Source organism: Chrysemys picta, chromosome 2 (assembly GCF_011386835.1).
Source record: "Chrysemys picta bellii isolate R12L10 chromosome 2, ASM1138683v2, whole genome shotgun sequence".
NCBI classification, from domain to species: Eukaryota; Metazoa; Chordata; order Testudines; family Emydidae; genus Chrysemys; species Chrysemys picta.
The window spans coordinates 209,748,477-209,765,474 of NC_088792.1; the positions used below are offsets into that span (position 1 = coordinate 209,748,477).

The 16,998-nt window shown below is 46.8% G+C and overlaps 1 protein-coding gene across 17 annotated transcripts in view; it reads left to right on the plus strand.

The window, feature by feature from the left end:
• Positions 1–16,998, plus strand: part of GREB1L (GREB1 like retinoic acid receptor coactivator) — a 214,248-nt gene that overhangs the window by 148,933 nt on the left and 48,317 nt on the right. For all 17 annotated transcript variants that reach the window (XM_065582068.1, XM_065582066.1, XM_008178656.4 and 14 more), the window contains one exon: positions 13,481–13,678. In XM_065582068.1, coding sequence (XP_065438140.1) covers positions 13,481–13,678 — 198 coding nt within the window. The remainder of the gene's footprint in view (positions 1–13,480; positions 13,679–16,998) is intronic.

Genomic DNA, 16,998 nt, shown 5'->3' on the forward strand with positions numbered 1-16,998 from the left:
CGTACGACGCTGATCCAACACCACATTGTCACCTGTCCCAGAGCAAGGGTGACCATAAAACCATATTGCATACCGGAGGCAAAAAGAGAAGAAATTAGGGCAGAAGTAAGGAAGATGCTAGAACTTGGGGTGATTGAGGAATCCCACAGCCAGTGGTCCAGCCCTATTGTCTTGGTCCCCAAGCCTGATGGCACCTTGAGGTTTTGTAATGACTTTCGGAAGTTAAATGAGGTATCCCAGTTCGATGCCTACCCGATACCACGTGTTGATGAGCTGGTGGATCAGTTAGGCAAGGCCCGATACTTGACCTCCTTGGACTTGACAAAAGCTACTGGCAGATCCCCCTGGCTGAGGACACCAAGGAAAAAAACGCTTTCTCTACACCTGACGGCCTCTTCCAATATACCGTCCTCCCTTTTGGGCTCCATGGGCCCCCGCAACTTTCCAACGATGGATGGACAGATTACTTCGACCCCATGCCAAGTATGCTTCTGCCTATTTAGATGACGTGGTAATCCATAGTCCTGACTGGGAGACACACCTGGGGAAAGTGGAAGCGGTACTAAATGCTCTTAGACAGGCTGGCCTTACCTCTAACCCATCCAAATGTGTAATAGGGCTAGCCGAGGCCAGATATCTCAGGTATGTAGTCGGAAGGGGCCTGGTGAAGCCACAGTGGAACAAAGTGGAGGCAATACAGAAATGGCCCCGCCCAAGCCGCAAAAAACAAGTCAGAGCATTCTTAGGGATAGTAGGGTACTATCACCGGTTCATCCCCCACTTCACCACAAAGGCAGCGCCTCTGACGAACCTGATAAGAGCTCGGGGCCCGGAGATAGTTAAGTGGACCGAGGAAGCAGAGGAAGCTTTCACAGATCTAAGGACAGCCCTTTGCAGCCATCCAGTGCTCATAGCCCCAAATTTCACAAAGGAATTCATCCTACAAACAGACGCTTCGGAGGTAGGACTTGGGGCCGTCCTTTCACAGATGGTGGGAGACGAGGAGCACCCAATCCTTTACCTCAGCTGAAAGCTCCTGCCCAGGGAGCAACAGTACGCAGTAGTAGAAAAGGAATGCCTGGCAATTAAATGGGCCATGGAGATTCTACGGTACTATCTACTTGGGCAGCAGTTCGCCCTTGTGACGGACCATGCCCCACTCCAATGGATGCACACAAATAAGGAGAGGAATGCACGAGTGACTAGATGGTTCCTGTCCCTACAACTTTTCACTTCCGGATCCAGCATAGAGCCGGCAGCCAACACAGCAACACGGACGGCCTATCATGACAACACTGTCTTTTGTCCCAAGTAGCCCAATCCCATGGCGTTGAGCAGGGGAGGGGGATATGTGATACAGGAGGGCCAGGAAACAGTGGGAAGTGGTAGAAGGGAAGTATATAAACCCTAGGTTAATTAAGGCGTGGTTCCCTGTAGACTAGGGAGGGTCGCTACAGGTTAATTGGAGCACCTGTAATCAATTAAGGCCCTGTTAGAAACCTAATAAACCCCCCTGCTTCAGGCAGTCAGGGGGAAGGAGAGAGAGGACTGGAGCTTGGAGGTGTGCTGTGAGACTTGGAGGAACAGAAAACCGGAGTAAGGGAGACCCTGCCCCAGCAGGGGAGGGATATTCCCTCCCCCAGCATTTAAGGACTGAAAGTACCCCACCCAAGGGGGGAAGAGGGTAAGAACCTGCAAGGGTTGAGAGGGGCTGGGACTCAGAGTGAGGAGCAAACCCAGACCCCTCCCCCGCTTCCTTCCTTTACCACCTTCCTGGGCCACTAGTGGGGCCCTCGGTGCCCCAAGAGCAGGGGTAAGGGATGGTATTTTAGCCCCCCCCCACCAAGAAAAGCGCAGGACCCACCATACTATATCGACCATCTTGTCACATATGTAATATATAGTCAAAACCTGGATGAGCTGGGGATGGACTCGCTGCCTTAATGTTGAATTTAATTACCTTTTACCTTTTCAGAACATTACCATTCAACATGACTGGAGTACTGTCATGGATGGATATAAACTGTTCAGGAAGGACAGGCAGGGCAGAAAAGGTGGGGGAGTTGCGTTGTATGTAAGAGAGGAGTATGACTGCTCAGAGCTCCGGTATGATACTGTAGAAAAACCTGAGAGTCTCTGGATAAAGTTGAGAAGTGTGAGCAACAAGGGTGATGTTGTGGTTGGAGTCTGCTATAGACCACCAGACCAGGGGGATGAGGTGGACGAGGCTTTCTTCTGGCAACTAGCAGAAGTTGCTAGATCGCAGGCCCTGGTTCTCATGGGAGACTTTAATCACCCTGATATCTGCTGGGAGAGCAATACAGCGGTGCACAGGCAATCCAGGAAATTTTTGGAAAGTGTAGGGGACAATTTCCTGGTGCAAGTGCTGGAGGAACCAACTAGGGGCAAAGCTTTTCTTGACCTGCTGCTTACAAACAGGGAAGAACTAGTAGGGGAAGCAAAAGTGGATGGGAACCTGGGAGGCAGTGACCATGAGATGGTCGAGTTCAGGATCCTGACACAAGGAAGAAAGGAGAGCAGCAGAATACGGACCCTGGACTTCAGAAAAGCAGACTTTGACTCCCTCAGGGAACAGATGGGCAGGATCCCCTGGGAGAATAACATGAAGGGCAAAGGGGTCCAGGAGAGCTGGCTGTATTTTAAAGAATCCTTATTGAGGTTGCAGGAACAAACCATCCCGATGTGTAGAAAGAATAGTAAATATGGCAGGTGACCAGCTTGGCTAAACAGTGAAATCCTTGCTGATCTTAAACGCAAAAAAGAGGCTTATAAGAAGTGGAAGATTGGACAAATGACCAGGGAGGAGTATAAAAATATTGCTCAGGCGTGCAGGAGTGAAATCAGGAAGGCCAAATCACACTTGGAGTTGCAGTTAGCAAGAGATGTTAAGAGTAACAAGAAGGGTTTCTTCAGGTATGTTAGCAACAAGAAGAAAATCAAGGAAAGTGTGGGCCCCTTACTGAATGAGGGAGGCAACCTAGTGACCGAGGATGTGGAAAAAGCTAATGTACTCAATGATTTTTTTGCCTCTGTCTTCACGCACAAGGTCAGCTCCCAGATTGCTGCACTGGGCAGTACAGCATGGGGAGAAGGTGACCAACCCTCTGTGGAGAAAGAAGTGGTTCGGGACTATTTAGAAAAACTGGACGTGCACAAGTCCATGGGGCCGGATGCGCTGCATCCGAGGGTGCTAAAGGAGTTGGCGGATGAGATTGCAGAGCCATTAGCCATTATTTTTGAAAACTCATGGCGATCGGGGGAGGTCCCAGATGACTGGAAAAAGGCTAATGTAGTGCCCATCTTTAAAAAAGGGAAGGAGGAGGATCCGGGGAACTACAGGCCAGTCAGCCTCACCTCAGTCCCTGGAAAAATCATGGAGCAGGTCCTCAAGGAATCAATTATGAAACATTTAGAGGAGAGGAAAGTGATCAGGAACAGTCAGCATGGATTCACGAAGGGGAAGTCGTGCCTGACTAACCTAATTGCCTTCTATGATGAGATAACTGGCTCTGTGGATGAGGGGAAAGCAGTGGATATGTTATTTCTTGACTTTAGCAAAGCTTTTGATACTGTCTCCCACAGTATTCTTGCCACCAAGTTAAAGAAGTATGGGCTGGATGAATGGACGGTAAGGTGGATAGAAAGCTGGCTAGATCGTCGGGCTCAACGGGTAGTGATCAATGGGTCCATGTCTAGTTGGCAGCCGGTTTCAAGTGGAGTGCCCCAAGGGTCGGTCCTGGGGCCGGTTTTGTTTAATATCTTTATTAATGATCTGGAGGATGGTGTGGACTGCACTCTCAGCAAGTTTGCAGATGACACTAAACTAGGAGGCGTGGTAGATACACTAGAGGGTAGGGATCGGATACAGAGGGACCTAAATTAGAGGATTGGGCTGAAAAAAACCCGATGAGGTTCAACAAGGACAAGTGCAGAGTCCTGCAATTAGGACGGAAGAATCCCATGCACTGCTACAGATTAGGGACCAAATGGCTAGGTAGCAGTTCTGCAGAAAAGGACCTAGGGGTCACAGTGGACGAGAAGCTGGATATGAGTCAACAGTGTGCTCTTGTTGCCAAGAAGGCTAACGGCATTTTGGGCTGTATAAGTAGGGGCATTGCCAGCAGATTGAGGAATGTGATCGTTCCCCTTTATTCGATATTGGTGAGGCCTCATCTGGAATACTGTGTCCAGTTTTGGGCCCCACACTACAAGAAGGATGTGGAAAAATTGGAAAGAGTCCAGCGGAGGGCAACAAAAATGATTAGGGGTCTGGAGCACATGACTTATGAGGAGAGGCTGAGGGAACTGGGATTGTTTAGTCTCCAGAAGAGAAGAATGAGGGGGGATTTGATAGCAGCCTTCAACTACCTGAAGGGGGGTTCCAAAGAGGATGGAGCTCGGCTGTTCTCAGTGGTGGCAGACGACAGAACAAGGAGCAATGGTCTCAAGTTGCAGTGGGGGAGGTCCAGGTTGGATATCAGGAAAAACTATTTCACTAGGAGGGTGGTGAAACACTGGAATGCGTTACCTAGGGAGGTGGTGGAGTCTCCTTCCTTGGAGGTTTTTAAGGCCCTGCTTGACAAAGCCCTGGCTGGGATGATTTAGCTGGGAATTGGTCCTGCTTTGAGCAGGGGGTTGAACTAGATGACCTCTTGAGGTCCCTTCCACCTCTGATATTCTATGATTCTATGATTCTATAACATTTTATGATTTACTTTCATTTTTATATAATAGTATTGGCAAAATAAGTAAAACTGATTTTCTATGAGTTCTCAGATTCCTTTGGGGCCAGTAACAAGGCAAGTGATGGATAAATTTGAAACCTTGATGAGGTCTTGCCTTCACTGGGAAAAAAAGGTGTGTTCTTAACTCAAGCAAGCTAACAAGGTAAAATCGTAGCAAAGACAAAGCAGTTTGTAGCCTGAGCAGAGGACAGCAGTTCAAGTTAAAAAGTAGGCTGCCATGCACACCTTTCTTTCCTAGTAAAGACAATACCTTAAAAGTTCAACTCAGGTTTTTATTTGAAGAATGAGCAAAGTTTTGGTCCAATTCTTATTTGTGGTTATAGTTCGTGTGCAGTAATTTGTCTTTTGTGAAGACATACACCTTTACACTGGTATGGAGGAAGCTAGAGAGCTCCTCTGGGCCTGTTCCAAGCTAATAAGATGCACCTGCAAGGGTTGTTCAGCCTGGAGGGGAAGGAGCTTAAAAGGGGGGAACTTACCACAGGAAGGGGCGGTGAACAGGAAGAAGGCTCCTCCACCCAGAGACTGCTGGTAACAGAGATAGTCTAGCTGAGGAGAAGACAGCCACGAGCTGCACCGCGAAGACAGCATGAGATGCACTAACAATAAAGCAATATACCCCAGGAAGAGGGGTAGAAGGTAAACCTCATGAAGGGGCAATAAACTCTGACAGACTGAGCCCTTACCCCTGTATCTCTAGAGGCTGCCTGAAAGACTGGTCCTCGTGCCAACCAGATCCTCTTCTCTTGCAAGGGGAAGGGAAGAGGAGGAGCCAACCCCCTGCGCATGGGCAGTTGCCCTCCGAGAGCTCCTCCCAGGCTGCCAACTGGGGGAAAAGAGAGGGTAAACAAAGGACAGTGAGACCTGGGTGGAGTCAGGGAGCCCCACCATCTCCACAAATGGGGGAGAACATGGATAAACTATTCCTGATACAAGGGGTCAAAAAAGTGGGGAGCCTTTGAGGTGTTTGAGTTCAGCTGCTTCACACACATTGGAATTGGAGCGTAGTATAAATGGGTAGCGGAGAGGCAGCTGCAGCAGCAAGGCATTCAACAACAGCAGTTGCTGCAGCTGTGCACCGCCCAGCAGTGGGTTAAAGCCACCCAAAACAATATCTGCTGAGGAAACTGATGACCCAGCAGCAAGAGTTCCCAAAGGAAATGTTACAGCAGATAGTATCAGCCCTATGCCCACAATGGGAGACGGGAGCTTCACGCTTCCACTGAAGGGGTCCCTCCACCTGCACCAGTAAAGCTCACCAAGATGGGACTGGAGGATGACCTCGAAGCCTTTTTACTCATGTTTGAGAGGGTGGCACTGGCAGCCCAGTGGCCTCTGGAACAATCGGCTCCAATCCTGGCCCCTTACTTGATGGGTCCGGCACAGTCCACCTCCTGTAATCTGGATTTGGAGCGGGTGAAAGATTACAAGCAAGTGAAGTCCACCATCTTGGACTATGTGGATATTTCAGAAGAGACCCACCGCCAGTGGTTTATGGCCAAGAGATACCCCAAGGGGGCATGATCCCGAATGGTAGCACAACGGCTGAAAGAACGCTGCTGGAAGTGGCTCCACCCAGAGGAACACTCAGGGACCTAAGTAGCCGAGGCCATTGTAACGGAGGAGTTTATAAAGATTATTGCCCATGGGGGACAGGAAGCAGGTTGTGACGGGTTGGATCACAGAAACCCCCTTGGGAGCTGCCACCTGATGTGCAAAGACTACCTCTGTTCCTGTTTTCCCTGCCAGCTCAGGACTCCAGCACCCTGTCTTGCTGAGCCAGGCACTCCCGTCTGGCTCCGACACACAAAAAGGAAGTGACGCTACTCCTAAGAACATGATTCACCTTCAATGTATCCATTGCGATGTCAAGTCCTACCCCAGCCAGCAGCTACAGCTGATGGTGGGAGCCCATACCACAGTCATAACCGTAGCCTTCGCAGAAAAATTGGCCTACCCTGTGATCATAGGCTGAGACTGGCGCTTTTTTGGGGGGGGGCGGGGACAGGTCATTAATACCCAGCTCTCAGGTGCAAACAAGAACAGGGGTCAAGTGGGGACACCAGCTCCCCAGAAATTGGTAAGTCTTGGAGAAGCTGACAACCCTGGGGAAGGGATGTCCCTAGCAACACAGCCACAGACCCCCACAGGGGAGGAAGAGGCAGGCCATCAGGACCTGGAAGCTCTCCTACGGGACATGAGTTTCTTGTTAGAACACAGGAACAACATTATATTAAACTGTGCACATGAGCAACTGGCCCCCATAAATGGAGAAGTGACAGAGCCTCAGAGAGGTGAATGATACCTACACTTTGCACTCAAGAAGGGGTGCTTGTATTGAAACGAGAAGATTCAGCAAACTGGGTTGGTGAGGAGCCAGCTGCTAGTACCACACCAGTACTGCCAGGCCATGTTGCAGCTGGCGCAAGATATCCCCTGTGCAGGACACCTGGAATGAGAAAAGACATTGGCTTGCATATTAGCCCAATTCTATTTGCCAGGCGCACACCATGAAGTGAGAGAATACTGTTCTCCTGCCCAGAGTGTCAGCTAATCAGCAGCAGGGGGACCCCTAAAGCACCCTTAGCCCTTCTGCCCTTGATTGAGACCCCCTTGGAAAGGATAGGGGTGGACATTGTCGGACCTCTAGAAAAAACTGCAGCAGGGCATCTGTACATACTTGTGATTGTTGACTATGCAACCAGGTATCTGGAAGCTGTTCCTCTCCGCTCCCCAGAAATGACAGCCATAGTTCCACAGCTCTTGAAGCTCTTCTCAGAGGTAGGGTTTCCCTGCAAAATATTAAGAGACCAAGGGTCTAATTTCACTTCACAACTAATGCAAGAATTATGCTCCCTTCTAAAGGTCAAGTCCTTGACGACCTTGGTGTACCACCCGCAGACCAACAGTTTAATAGAGTGGTTTAATAAGACACTGAAAGAGATGTTGAAGTGCTTTGTCAATGACAACCCCAAGCAGTGGGACCGACCACTCCCACTACTCCTATTTGCCATAAGGGAGGTCCTGCAAGTCTCTGTGGGGTTCTCTCCATTTGAGTTGCTCGATGGTTGCCAATCGCAGTGCATCTTGGACTTGCTACAAGAAGGCTGGGAAGAAGACGATATGCGGGCCTTAAGTACGACCCAATATATCTTGCAGTTAAGGGTGCAACTCGGAAACTTAGGGGGTTTGCCAGGGAGAATTTGAGGAAGGCCTAGCACACCCAGGAACAAAATTACAATAGGGAGACATAACTATGGACTTTTCAGCTGGGTGACCATGTTCTATTACTACTGCCCACAGCTGGGTCCAAATTAATAGTCTGATCTCAGTCTACAGGCTATCTGAGCGGAGGAAGGAAATCAAGGTCTACCACGTGAACCTTCTCAAACCTTGGAGGGCGCAGGAAGCCCTGCTGATAACTCCTATTCCAGCAGAGCCAGAATTGAGGCCCCAGGTGCCCAGTGATGAAGCTCCAGCAACAATACCGGGGGTGAAGTGCTTTCCCCTGCACAAAGGAAACATCTCCTCCAACTAATCGGGGACTTTGCAGCAGTGTTTGCCAACTGTCTGTGGAGAACGTGGTTGGTTCAACATCACCTAGAGACAACCCCAGGCCAGGTAGTCCGAGAGAACCCTAGACCATTGCCACAAAAGATGTAGGATACGATCTGAGAGGAAGTACAAACGATGCTGGAGATGGGAGTGATTATAGAATCCAGAAGTGAATGGAGGAGCCCCATAGTTCTCGTTCCAAACCAGATGGTCTGGTTCGGTCCTGCATCAACTTCAGGAGAGTCAGTGCCCTCACAAATTTCAACACCTACCCAATGCTAAGGGTGGACGAGTTATTAGAATGGCTGGGACCAGCGGAGCACCTGAGCACTATCGATCTGACCAAAAGGTTACTGGCAGATTCCCTTATCCCCTTCCCTGCTTTCTCCACCCCTTTTGGGCATTTCCAATTTAAGACCATGCCTTTTGGCCTCCATGGAGCTACTGTTACCTTCCAACAACTTATGAATAAGATCCCCAACTCCCACCATCAGTATGCAGCGGCCTACATGGATGATATTGTTGTTTACAGTCCCACCAGGGAAGATTACTTTTAGCGTTTAAGAGCGGTGTTTAAAAGCCCTATAGGAGGCAGAAATTATGGCCAACCTGGCAAAATATAGAGTGGCTATGAGTAAAGTAACCTATTTGGGGTAGCACATAGGACGTAGCTTGGTGAAGCTGGTGGTCAGTAAGATGCAGGCCTTCAAAGCATGTCCTGTCCCCCAGACAGAACCAGTCAGATGTTTTCTTGGCCTTGCAGGATATTACTGGTGGTTTATCCCCATCTTTGCCTCAGTCACGCCCCCCCCTTATGAATCAGAAAAAGGAACAACCCTAAGAAGATCCATTGTGATGAGAAGCATGAGGAAGTGTTCAGGGAACTGGAAATATGACTATGCCAGGCACACAGGCTCTTCAGCCATGATTTTTCTTGGAAATTCATACTATGCACAGATGCTTCTGACATCTGCACCATCCTCTCTCAAGACTTCGAAGGGGAAGAACACCCAGTTCTATACCTAAGTAGGAAGCTATTCCCTAGGGAAAAGACACTCCATTATTGAAAAGGAGGCATTAGCTATCAAATGGATGGTAGATGCCCAAAGCTATTACCTGTTGGGTAGCCCCTTTTCCTTGATCATTGATCACATACCTCTATGCTGGATCCAGACCACGAGGGATATGAACCCTCGTATAATGAAGTGATACCTTGCACTACAACCTGATAGCTTCCAAGTACACCACCAGGCGGGAAAGACCATGCTAACACCGATTTCTTTTCATGGGAGATTGGGGATGGAGACAACCCACCCCTGAACAGCCTTCCTGTCTTGAGGGGTGGGGTATGTGAAGGGACACACCCTCAGTGTATGGAGGAGGCTAACCAGCTCCTCTGGGCCAGTTCCACACTAATGAGATGCACCTGCAAGGCTTGTTCAGCCTGGAGGGGGAGGATCTTAAAATGGGAGAACTTACCACAGGAAGGGGCGGTGAACGGGAAGAAGGCCGCCGCACCCAGAGACTGCTGGTAACAGAGGTAGTCCAGCCAAGGAGGAGGCAGTTGTGAGACACACTGCTCCCAAAGCTATCCTGACAGACAACAAAGCAATATGCCCCAGCAAGAGGGGTAGAAGATGAACCCCACGAAGAGGCAATAGACTCTGAAAGATTGAGTCCTTAGAGCTGAATATCTAGGGGCTGCCTGAGAGACTGGTCCTCGTGCCAACCAGATCCTCCTCTGTTGCAAGGGGAAGGAGAGAGGAGCAGCCAACCCCCTGCCCGCAGGCAGGTGCTCTCAGAGAGCTCCCTGAAGGGCCACCAACTGAGGGAGAAGAGAAGGGTAAACAATGGACAGTGGGACCTGGGGTGGTCCAGGGAGCCCCATCTCTCCCACCCCTTTTTAAATCTCAGTATTTAATTAACTAATAGTTTCTAACTGTTCAGAGTTTATTTTTGGTTTTAAAATTGTACATTTAGGGCCAAATCCTTTCTCAGTTTTTAATTAGCCTTTACTCAGGCAGAACTCTTATTGAAGGCAGTGGTAATTTGCCTGAGTATATAAGAACATAAGAACGGCCATACTGAGTCAGACCAATGGTCCATCTAGCCCAGTGTCCTGTCTTCCGACAGTAGCCTGTACCAGACACTTCACAGGACAATTATCAAGAGATCCATCCCTTCTTGTCTAGTCCCAGTTTCTAGATCATGGTGATATGATATTTTTCTGTCTTATTATATATCCCTTTCCTAATTGTTGCTAATAGTCTGTTTGCTTTTTTGACTGCCACCACACATTGAACAGATTTTTTTAGAGAACTATCCATGATGATTCCAAGGTCTTTCTTGAGTGGTAACAGCTAATTTAGACCCCATAATTTTGTATGTATAGTTGGGATGATGTTTTCCAATGTGCATTACTTTGTACTAGGGTGACCAGATCAACCCAAGTCAAATATTGGGACGTGGGGGGGGAGGAGGGGAGGGGAGGTGTGGCGGAGGGGGGCAGAGCAAAAAAAAAACCCACCCGCCCTTCCTCCACAAGCGCTGGAGGGAGGCCTGGGAGATGCAGGGGAAGCACGGGGCCAGGGTGAGTGAGAGTCTGGCCTGGCCCCGAGTGCAGGCAGGACTCAGTCGGGTGGTAGGGAGAGTAGGGGGGCGGCCCGCGCGGCCAGGCGGCGGCTGTTCTCCCCCCCGGGCAGCGGGACTCAGGAGCAGCCGCTGCTGCAGCTCCCACTGACGCGGGGGGAGGAAGCAGCTGATGGCCAAGCTCGGCGGCTGCAGCTCTGGCGCCCCCAAACCCCCCGGGCCTGCTGCGGGACCCAGCAGCGCGCACGCTGCGCCCAGCCCCTGGCTAGTTGCGTCTGGGCTGCTGCCCAGCTGGTGCTATCCCACGGCGGCCCCGGAGTGGGGGCAGCAGGCCCTAGCCCCCTGTCCCGCTCGGGTCCCACAGGGCTCCGGAGTATTTGCTTGTTTGTCCGGTGTCCCGACCACACATTGGTCGGGACGCGGGACAAATAAGGAAATATCAGGACAATCCCGATAAAATCGGGACGTCTGGTCACCCTACTTTGTACTGATCAACATTGAATTTCATCTGCTGTTTTCTTGCCTGGACATCCAGTTTTGTGAGATCCCGTTTTAACACTTTGCAGTCAGCTTTGGACTTAACTTTCTTAATTAATTTTGTATTGTCTGCAAATTTTGCCATCTTACTGTTTACCCCCCTTTCCAGATAATTTATGAATATGTTGTACAGCACTGGTCCCAGTACAGATCATTGAGGGATCCCACTATTTATCTCTCTTCTCTGACTATTCCTGCCATTTGTTTCCTTTCTTTTAACCGGTTACAGATCCGTGAGAGAACCTCCTCTCTTATCCCATGATTGCTTAGTTTGCTTAAGAGCATTTGGTGTAGGCTCTTTTCAAAGACTTTCTGAAAGTCCAAATACAGTATATCAACTGGATCAGCCTTGTCCATATGCTTGTTAACTCTCTCAAAGAATTCTAATAGGTTCGTGACCCTTCCCCAACATATCATGTTCATCTATGTCTAATAATTCTGTTCTTTACTATAGTTTCAGCTAATTCGCCCGGTACTGAAGTTAGGATAATTGGCCTATAATTGGCCAGTATTGCCCCTGGAGCCTTTTTAAAAAATCAGCATTACATTAGCTATCCTTCAGTCATCTGGTAGAGAGACTTATTTAAGTGATAGGTTGCATATCACAATTAATAGTTCTGCAATTTCATATTTGACTTCCTTCTGAACTCTTGGGTGAACACCATCTGGTCCTGGTGACTTATTACTGTTTAGTTTATCAATTTGTTCCAAAACCTCCTCTGACACTTCAATCTGGTACAGTTCCTCAGATCTGTCACCTAACTAAAAAGAATGGCTCAGGTGTGAGAATCTCCCTCCTATCCTCTGTAGTGAACAGTGATGCAAAGAATTCATTTAGTAAAGACTGAATAAAACGTGAGAGGCCAGTCTGCCCCACTTATGCAAGTTGTGTAGTGCCTTACTCCACAAGTAGCTCCATTGAAATCCATAACATAAGGGTGGCAGAATTGGCAGTCAATATTTCGCCCAAAATATCTCCAAATTGTTACTTAAAATACAAAGATGTTAGTTGTATATTGCTTAAAATAAATGAACTATTACTATATATTATCTTTTTAAATGTTTTTTTTTAAATAATTTTCTCCCAGGCACCTCTTTGAGCCAAGTTTTCCATTCATCAGCACTGGTATTTGTAATAGGAAAACTGACAGAGCCATAACTAAAATGTTACTACAAGGTTAAATTTGGTAGTAGTACGTTAAGAGTTTAATTTCTTCAGGACTAGTGAAGTGTATATAAAAGTGCATAGAATATACCCACTAACTATTTTTAAGTGTAGGACTGTACCTGTTCTTTGGCAGATGTGAACATTGACACGTGCTTAGAGAAAACATTTCTCTAAATGATAAACTCCAGGTTCCAAAGTTTTTGTAGCTAACTTTGACGCAACTCCTTCCATAAGGCTTCCATGTACATCCATGACTAAGCTGCCTTAAAATCAGGACTTCTGCTCCACCTCTTGATTGAAGATCTTTGGTCTCTCACTCACCTTTCATTCCAGTCCATTTCCATAAACAAGTGGCCAGCCTGATGCTGCCATGGTCACACACTCGAGAAGGTAAGTTCTCACCAATTGGCTTGCCACCCAGTAAATGAGAATTTTGTGTTGTCACAGCAGAGCAGTAGGTGTCATTCCATGGGGCCTGAGCACAGCAGCCTCAGCAGTGTATGGCTGCTCCACATATGTTGGCATGTTCAAGGAACTGTATGTGGCAAGAGAAGGTTAGAACTACATGCATTGCGTCCCTTAATGGTTGCAATTCAGGTGCTGAGGTTAGGCACTGAGGTTTCACTGAGTTCCAGCCTTGTAAAGCTTCAAAGCACTTCATGCAATGAAAAAATTGCCACTACCCTGCAGAGAGCTTCTTGTATGTAACCAAATTTTGATCTGTGGTGGTGATGTGCACCAATTTCACCATAAATCTAGGATTTATTCTGTTGAGTGACTTTGATGATGTAAGCCAGAGTATTTTGAAGGCTGCTGTTTAATGTAAAATAATTTAAATTTTGATGCCATTTTTTTTTTTTACTAGATTTGGATATTGACACCTTCCAAATTTATCAGCCGCAGCTTACAGTTGCCAGAAAGCTCTTGTCCCAGGTATGTGCTATAGCAGACAGTGGCAATCAAAGCCTGGATCTGGGCCACTTCAGCAAAGTAGACTTCATCATTATAGTCCCTCGTTCAGAGGTTCTGGTCCAGCAAACTCTTCAACGGATTCGACAATCAGGTAAAGGGATGGGGAGGAAAGCAGTGTATTAAATCAAAACTGGGTATCTATGTACCCCTGTTATATAGTGCTAAAGTAAACTGTTTAAAAATTTATTCTGGAGGTCCCAGCTTTGTTCAGTTATTTGGTGTCACATGTAAGTTATACAGAGTCTACATTCACAAAATTGGACCAACTGCGTTTATTGTGTAGGTGGCAAGAGGCATTGCCATATTTACCTAAAGATTGGATGAGCTATGATCTGAGGCAACATCTAGCAGTTGAAACGAGAAAACAGGGATGAACAAATGGCTTTTCATTTTGCCCTCACAATAGTATATTCATAGGAACACAGGCATTGCCATACTAATAGTAGTCTGTCTAGTCCAGTGTCCTGTGCCCGACAATTGCCAATAGCAGATATTTCAAAGGAGGATGCAAGAAACCCCTTAGTGGATAATTAATGGAATAACCTGCCTATTGAGGTTTCTTCCTCCCCCTATCAGTTAGTGGTTGGCTTATACTCTGAAACAAGAGGGTTTAGATCCTTTTTTAAAACTGTCATATTTAGTATAACTATGGATTCTCTATATAAATGGCTAATAATTTTTTAATCTTATTAAGTTCTCGGCCTCTGTCTTGTTGCAATGAGTTCCATGGGATAATTATGCATTCTGCTAAAAAAGTTCTTTTATCAATTTTAAACATGTTGCCTTTCAATTAATTTGATATTCCCTTGCTCTTGTAAAGAAGAACTTCCAATGCAACTTCTCTATACATTTTTTTATATGCCTACCACAGAATCATCGAAATATGTAGGACTGGAAAGGGATCATCTAGTCCAGTTCCCCCCCCCACGCTGAGGCTGGATCAAGTATACCTAGACCATCCCTGACAGGTGTTGGTCTAATCTGTTCTTAAAAACCTCCAGTGATGGGGATTTCACAATCTCCCTCGGTAACTTATTCCAGTACTTAACCATCCATATAGTTAGAGTTTTTCCTAATATCTAACCTAAATCTCCCTTGCTACAGATTAAGCCCATTACTTCTTGTCCTACCTTCAGTGGACATGGAGAACAATTGATCACAGTCCTGTTTATAACAGCCCTTGACATATTTGAGGATTGTTTTCAAGTCATTGTCCTCCTCTCCCCGTTCCCCCAGTCTTCTTTTCTCAAGACTAAACATGACCAATTTTTTTTAACCTTTCCTCACAGGTCAAGTTTTCTAAACCTTTTATCATTTTTGTTGCTCTCCTCTGGACTCTTTTCAGTATGTCCATATCTTCTTTAAAGTGTGGTGCCCCAAAACAGGACACTGTAACTGAGGCCGAGTGCCGAGTAAAGTGAGAGGTTACCTTCTGTGTCTTACATACAACACTCCTGTTAATACACCCCAGAATACTTTGCTTTTTTTGCCACTGCATCATATTGTTGCCTCCCATTAAATCTGTGATACATTGTAAATTCCAGTTCCTTTTCTGCAGTGCTACAGCCTAGGAAATTATTTCCTGTTTTGTAGTTGTGCATTTGATTTTTCCTTCATTAAGCGTAACACTTTGCATTTGTCTTTTGAAATTCATCTTGTGGATTTCAGATCAATTCTCCAATGTATCAAGGTCATTTTGAATTCTAATCCTATCCTCCAAAGTGCTCTAGCAACCTCTCCCAGCTTGGTGTCATCTCCAAAATGTATAAGCACACTCTCCACTCCATTGTCCAAGTCATTAATGAAAATATTGATTAGTACCAGACCCAGGACAGACCCTTGTGGGAGCCCTCTAGATATGTCCTCCTGGTTTGACAGCGAATCATGATAACTACTCTGTTGTTTTTTAACTAGTTGTGAACCCACCTTATAGAATTTCAACTAGACCACATTTCCCTAGTTTGCTTATGAGACTATCATGTGGAACTGTGTCAAGTGTTCCTGAAATCAAGTCTTCTAGTTTATTTTCCCCATAAAAACTAAAATAGTCCCAGTCTTTTCAGTGTCTCCTGATAAAGAAAGCCTCCCATACATCTAATTTGGTTGTCCATCTCTGCATCCCTTCTCTTTCTTGATATTTTTGAGATAAGGTGACAACAACTAAACACGTTATTTGAAAAGAGGGTGCCTCATTGATTTATATAATGGCATTTCTATTTTCTCTTCCATTCCTCATACAGTCTAACACTATGTTTCCTATTTTGCTGCTCCTGTGCACTGAGCAGAGGTTCTCTCTCAGCTGTTCTTTACGCTCAGGTTGAATGTAATAATTCCCAAGACAGCTTACAGGGATTGCAGGCATGGTGCTTCTGTACTTCCTGTCCGTTGGAGTAGGCTGGAGGAATATGCCAGCAATTTTAGTTTTACCTGAGGGCAATAGAAAAGATTGACCCAATATTGGCAAGAGGCATCTGTAAACTTACGAATTTTTGAAGGGGATGCCCAAGTATCTTTTTCTCAGGTATCCATCTAGTGGGAAGAATGTATTAGCCAAGTACAGGGAAACTAAACTTATTGTCACTGAGTCTGACCCAACTCAATGCCATATTGAAGAGTCTTATATAGATCTAAATGATTTTTTTCTAGTAATGTTATGAGTCTCTGGTCTGCTCATAAATCCATCCCCTTCTTGGAGGAAATCTAAAAGTGAGGAAATAACTTTCACTCACCACCATGAAAGTAAATCTATCCCACTAATGCCTTGTCTGTGCTACAGAGTTTGGTTGAAAAAAGGCAGCTTTTGTCGAAAGAACAGCGGAGGTGTACACACTGCAATGCTACTTTTGCAGACAAAACTCTCTTGTTTTGCCAACAAAATAAAATCACATTGACAAGAGGTACAGATCTTTTTGTGGCCAAGTCATATTGACAAAGTGTCAGTGTAGACACCGCGCTTAGTTTTGTCACAGTAAATGGCCTCCAGGAGGTGTCTCTCAATGCCTATCCTGACCATTCTGATCAGCAGTTCAAACTCCACTGTCTTGCTGCCAGGTAAACAAGCATCCACCCTTCCCCCTTTAAAGGCCCAGGACTTTTCTGAAATTCCACTTCCTGTTTACTCGGCGTGGAGAGCCCACATCGCATCTTCCCAGCTGACCATGGCGGCTCCACGCAACAAACGCTCTCCCTCTTGGACCACTGCGAAGCAGTTGGATCTGCTGAGTATATGGGGAGAGGAGGCTGTCCAGTCCCAGCTTTGCTCCAGTTATAGGAACTTGGATACCTACGGGCAGATTTTCCATGGGTTTTGTGAGAAGGGCTACGAACGGGACACGGTGCAGTGCCAAGCAAAGATAAAGGAGCAGAGGTAGGCGTACCAGAAGTCAAGAGAGGTGAACCATTGCTCTGATG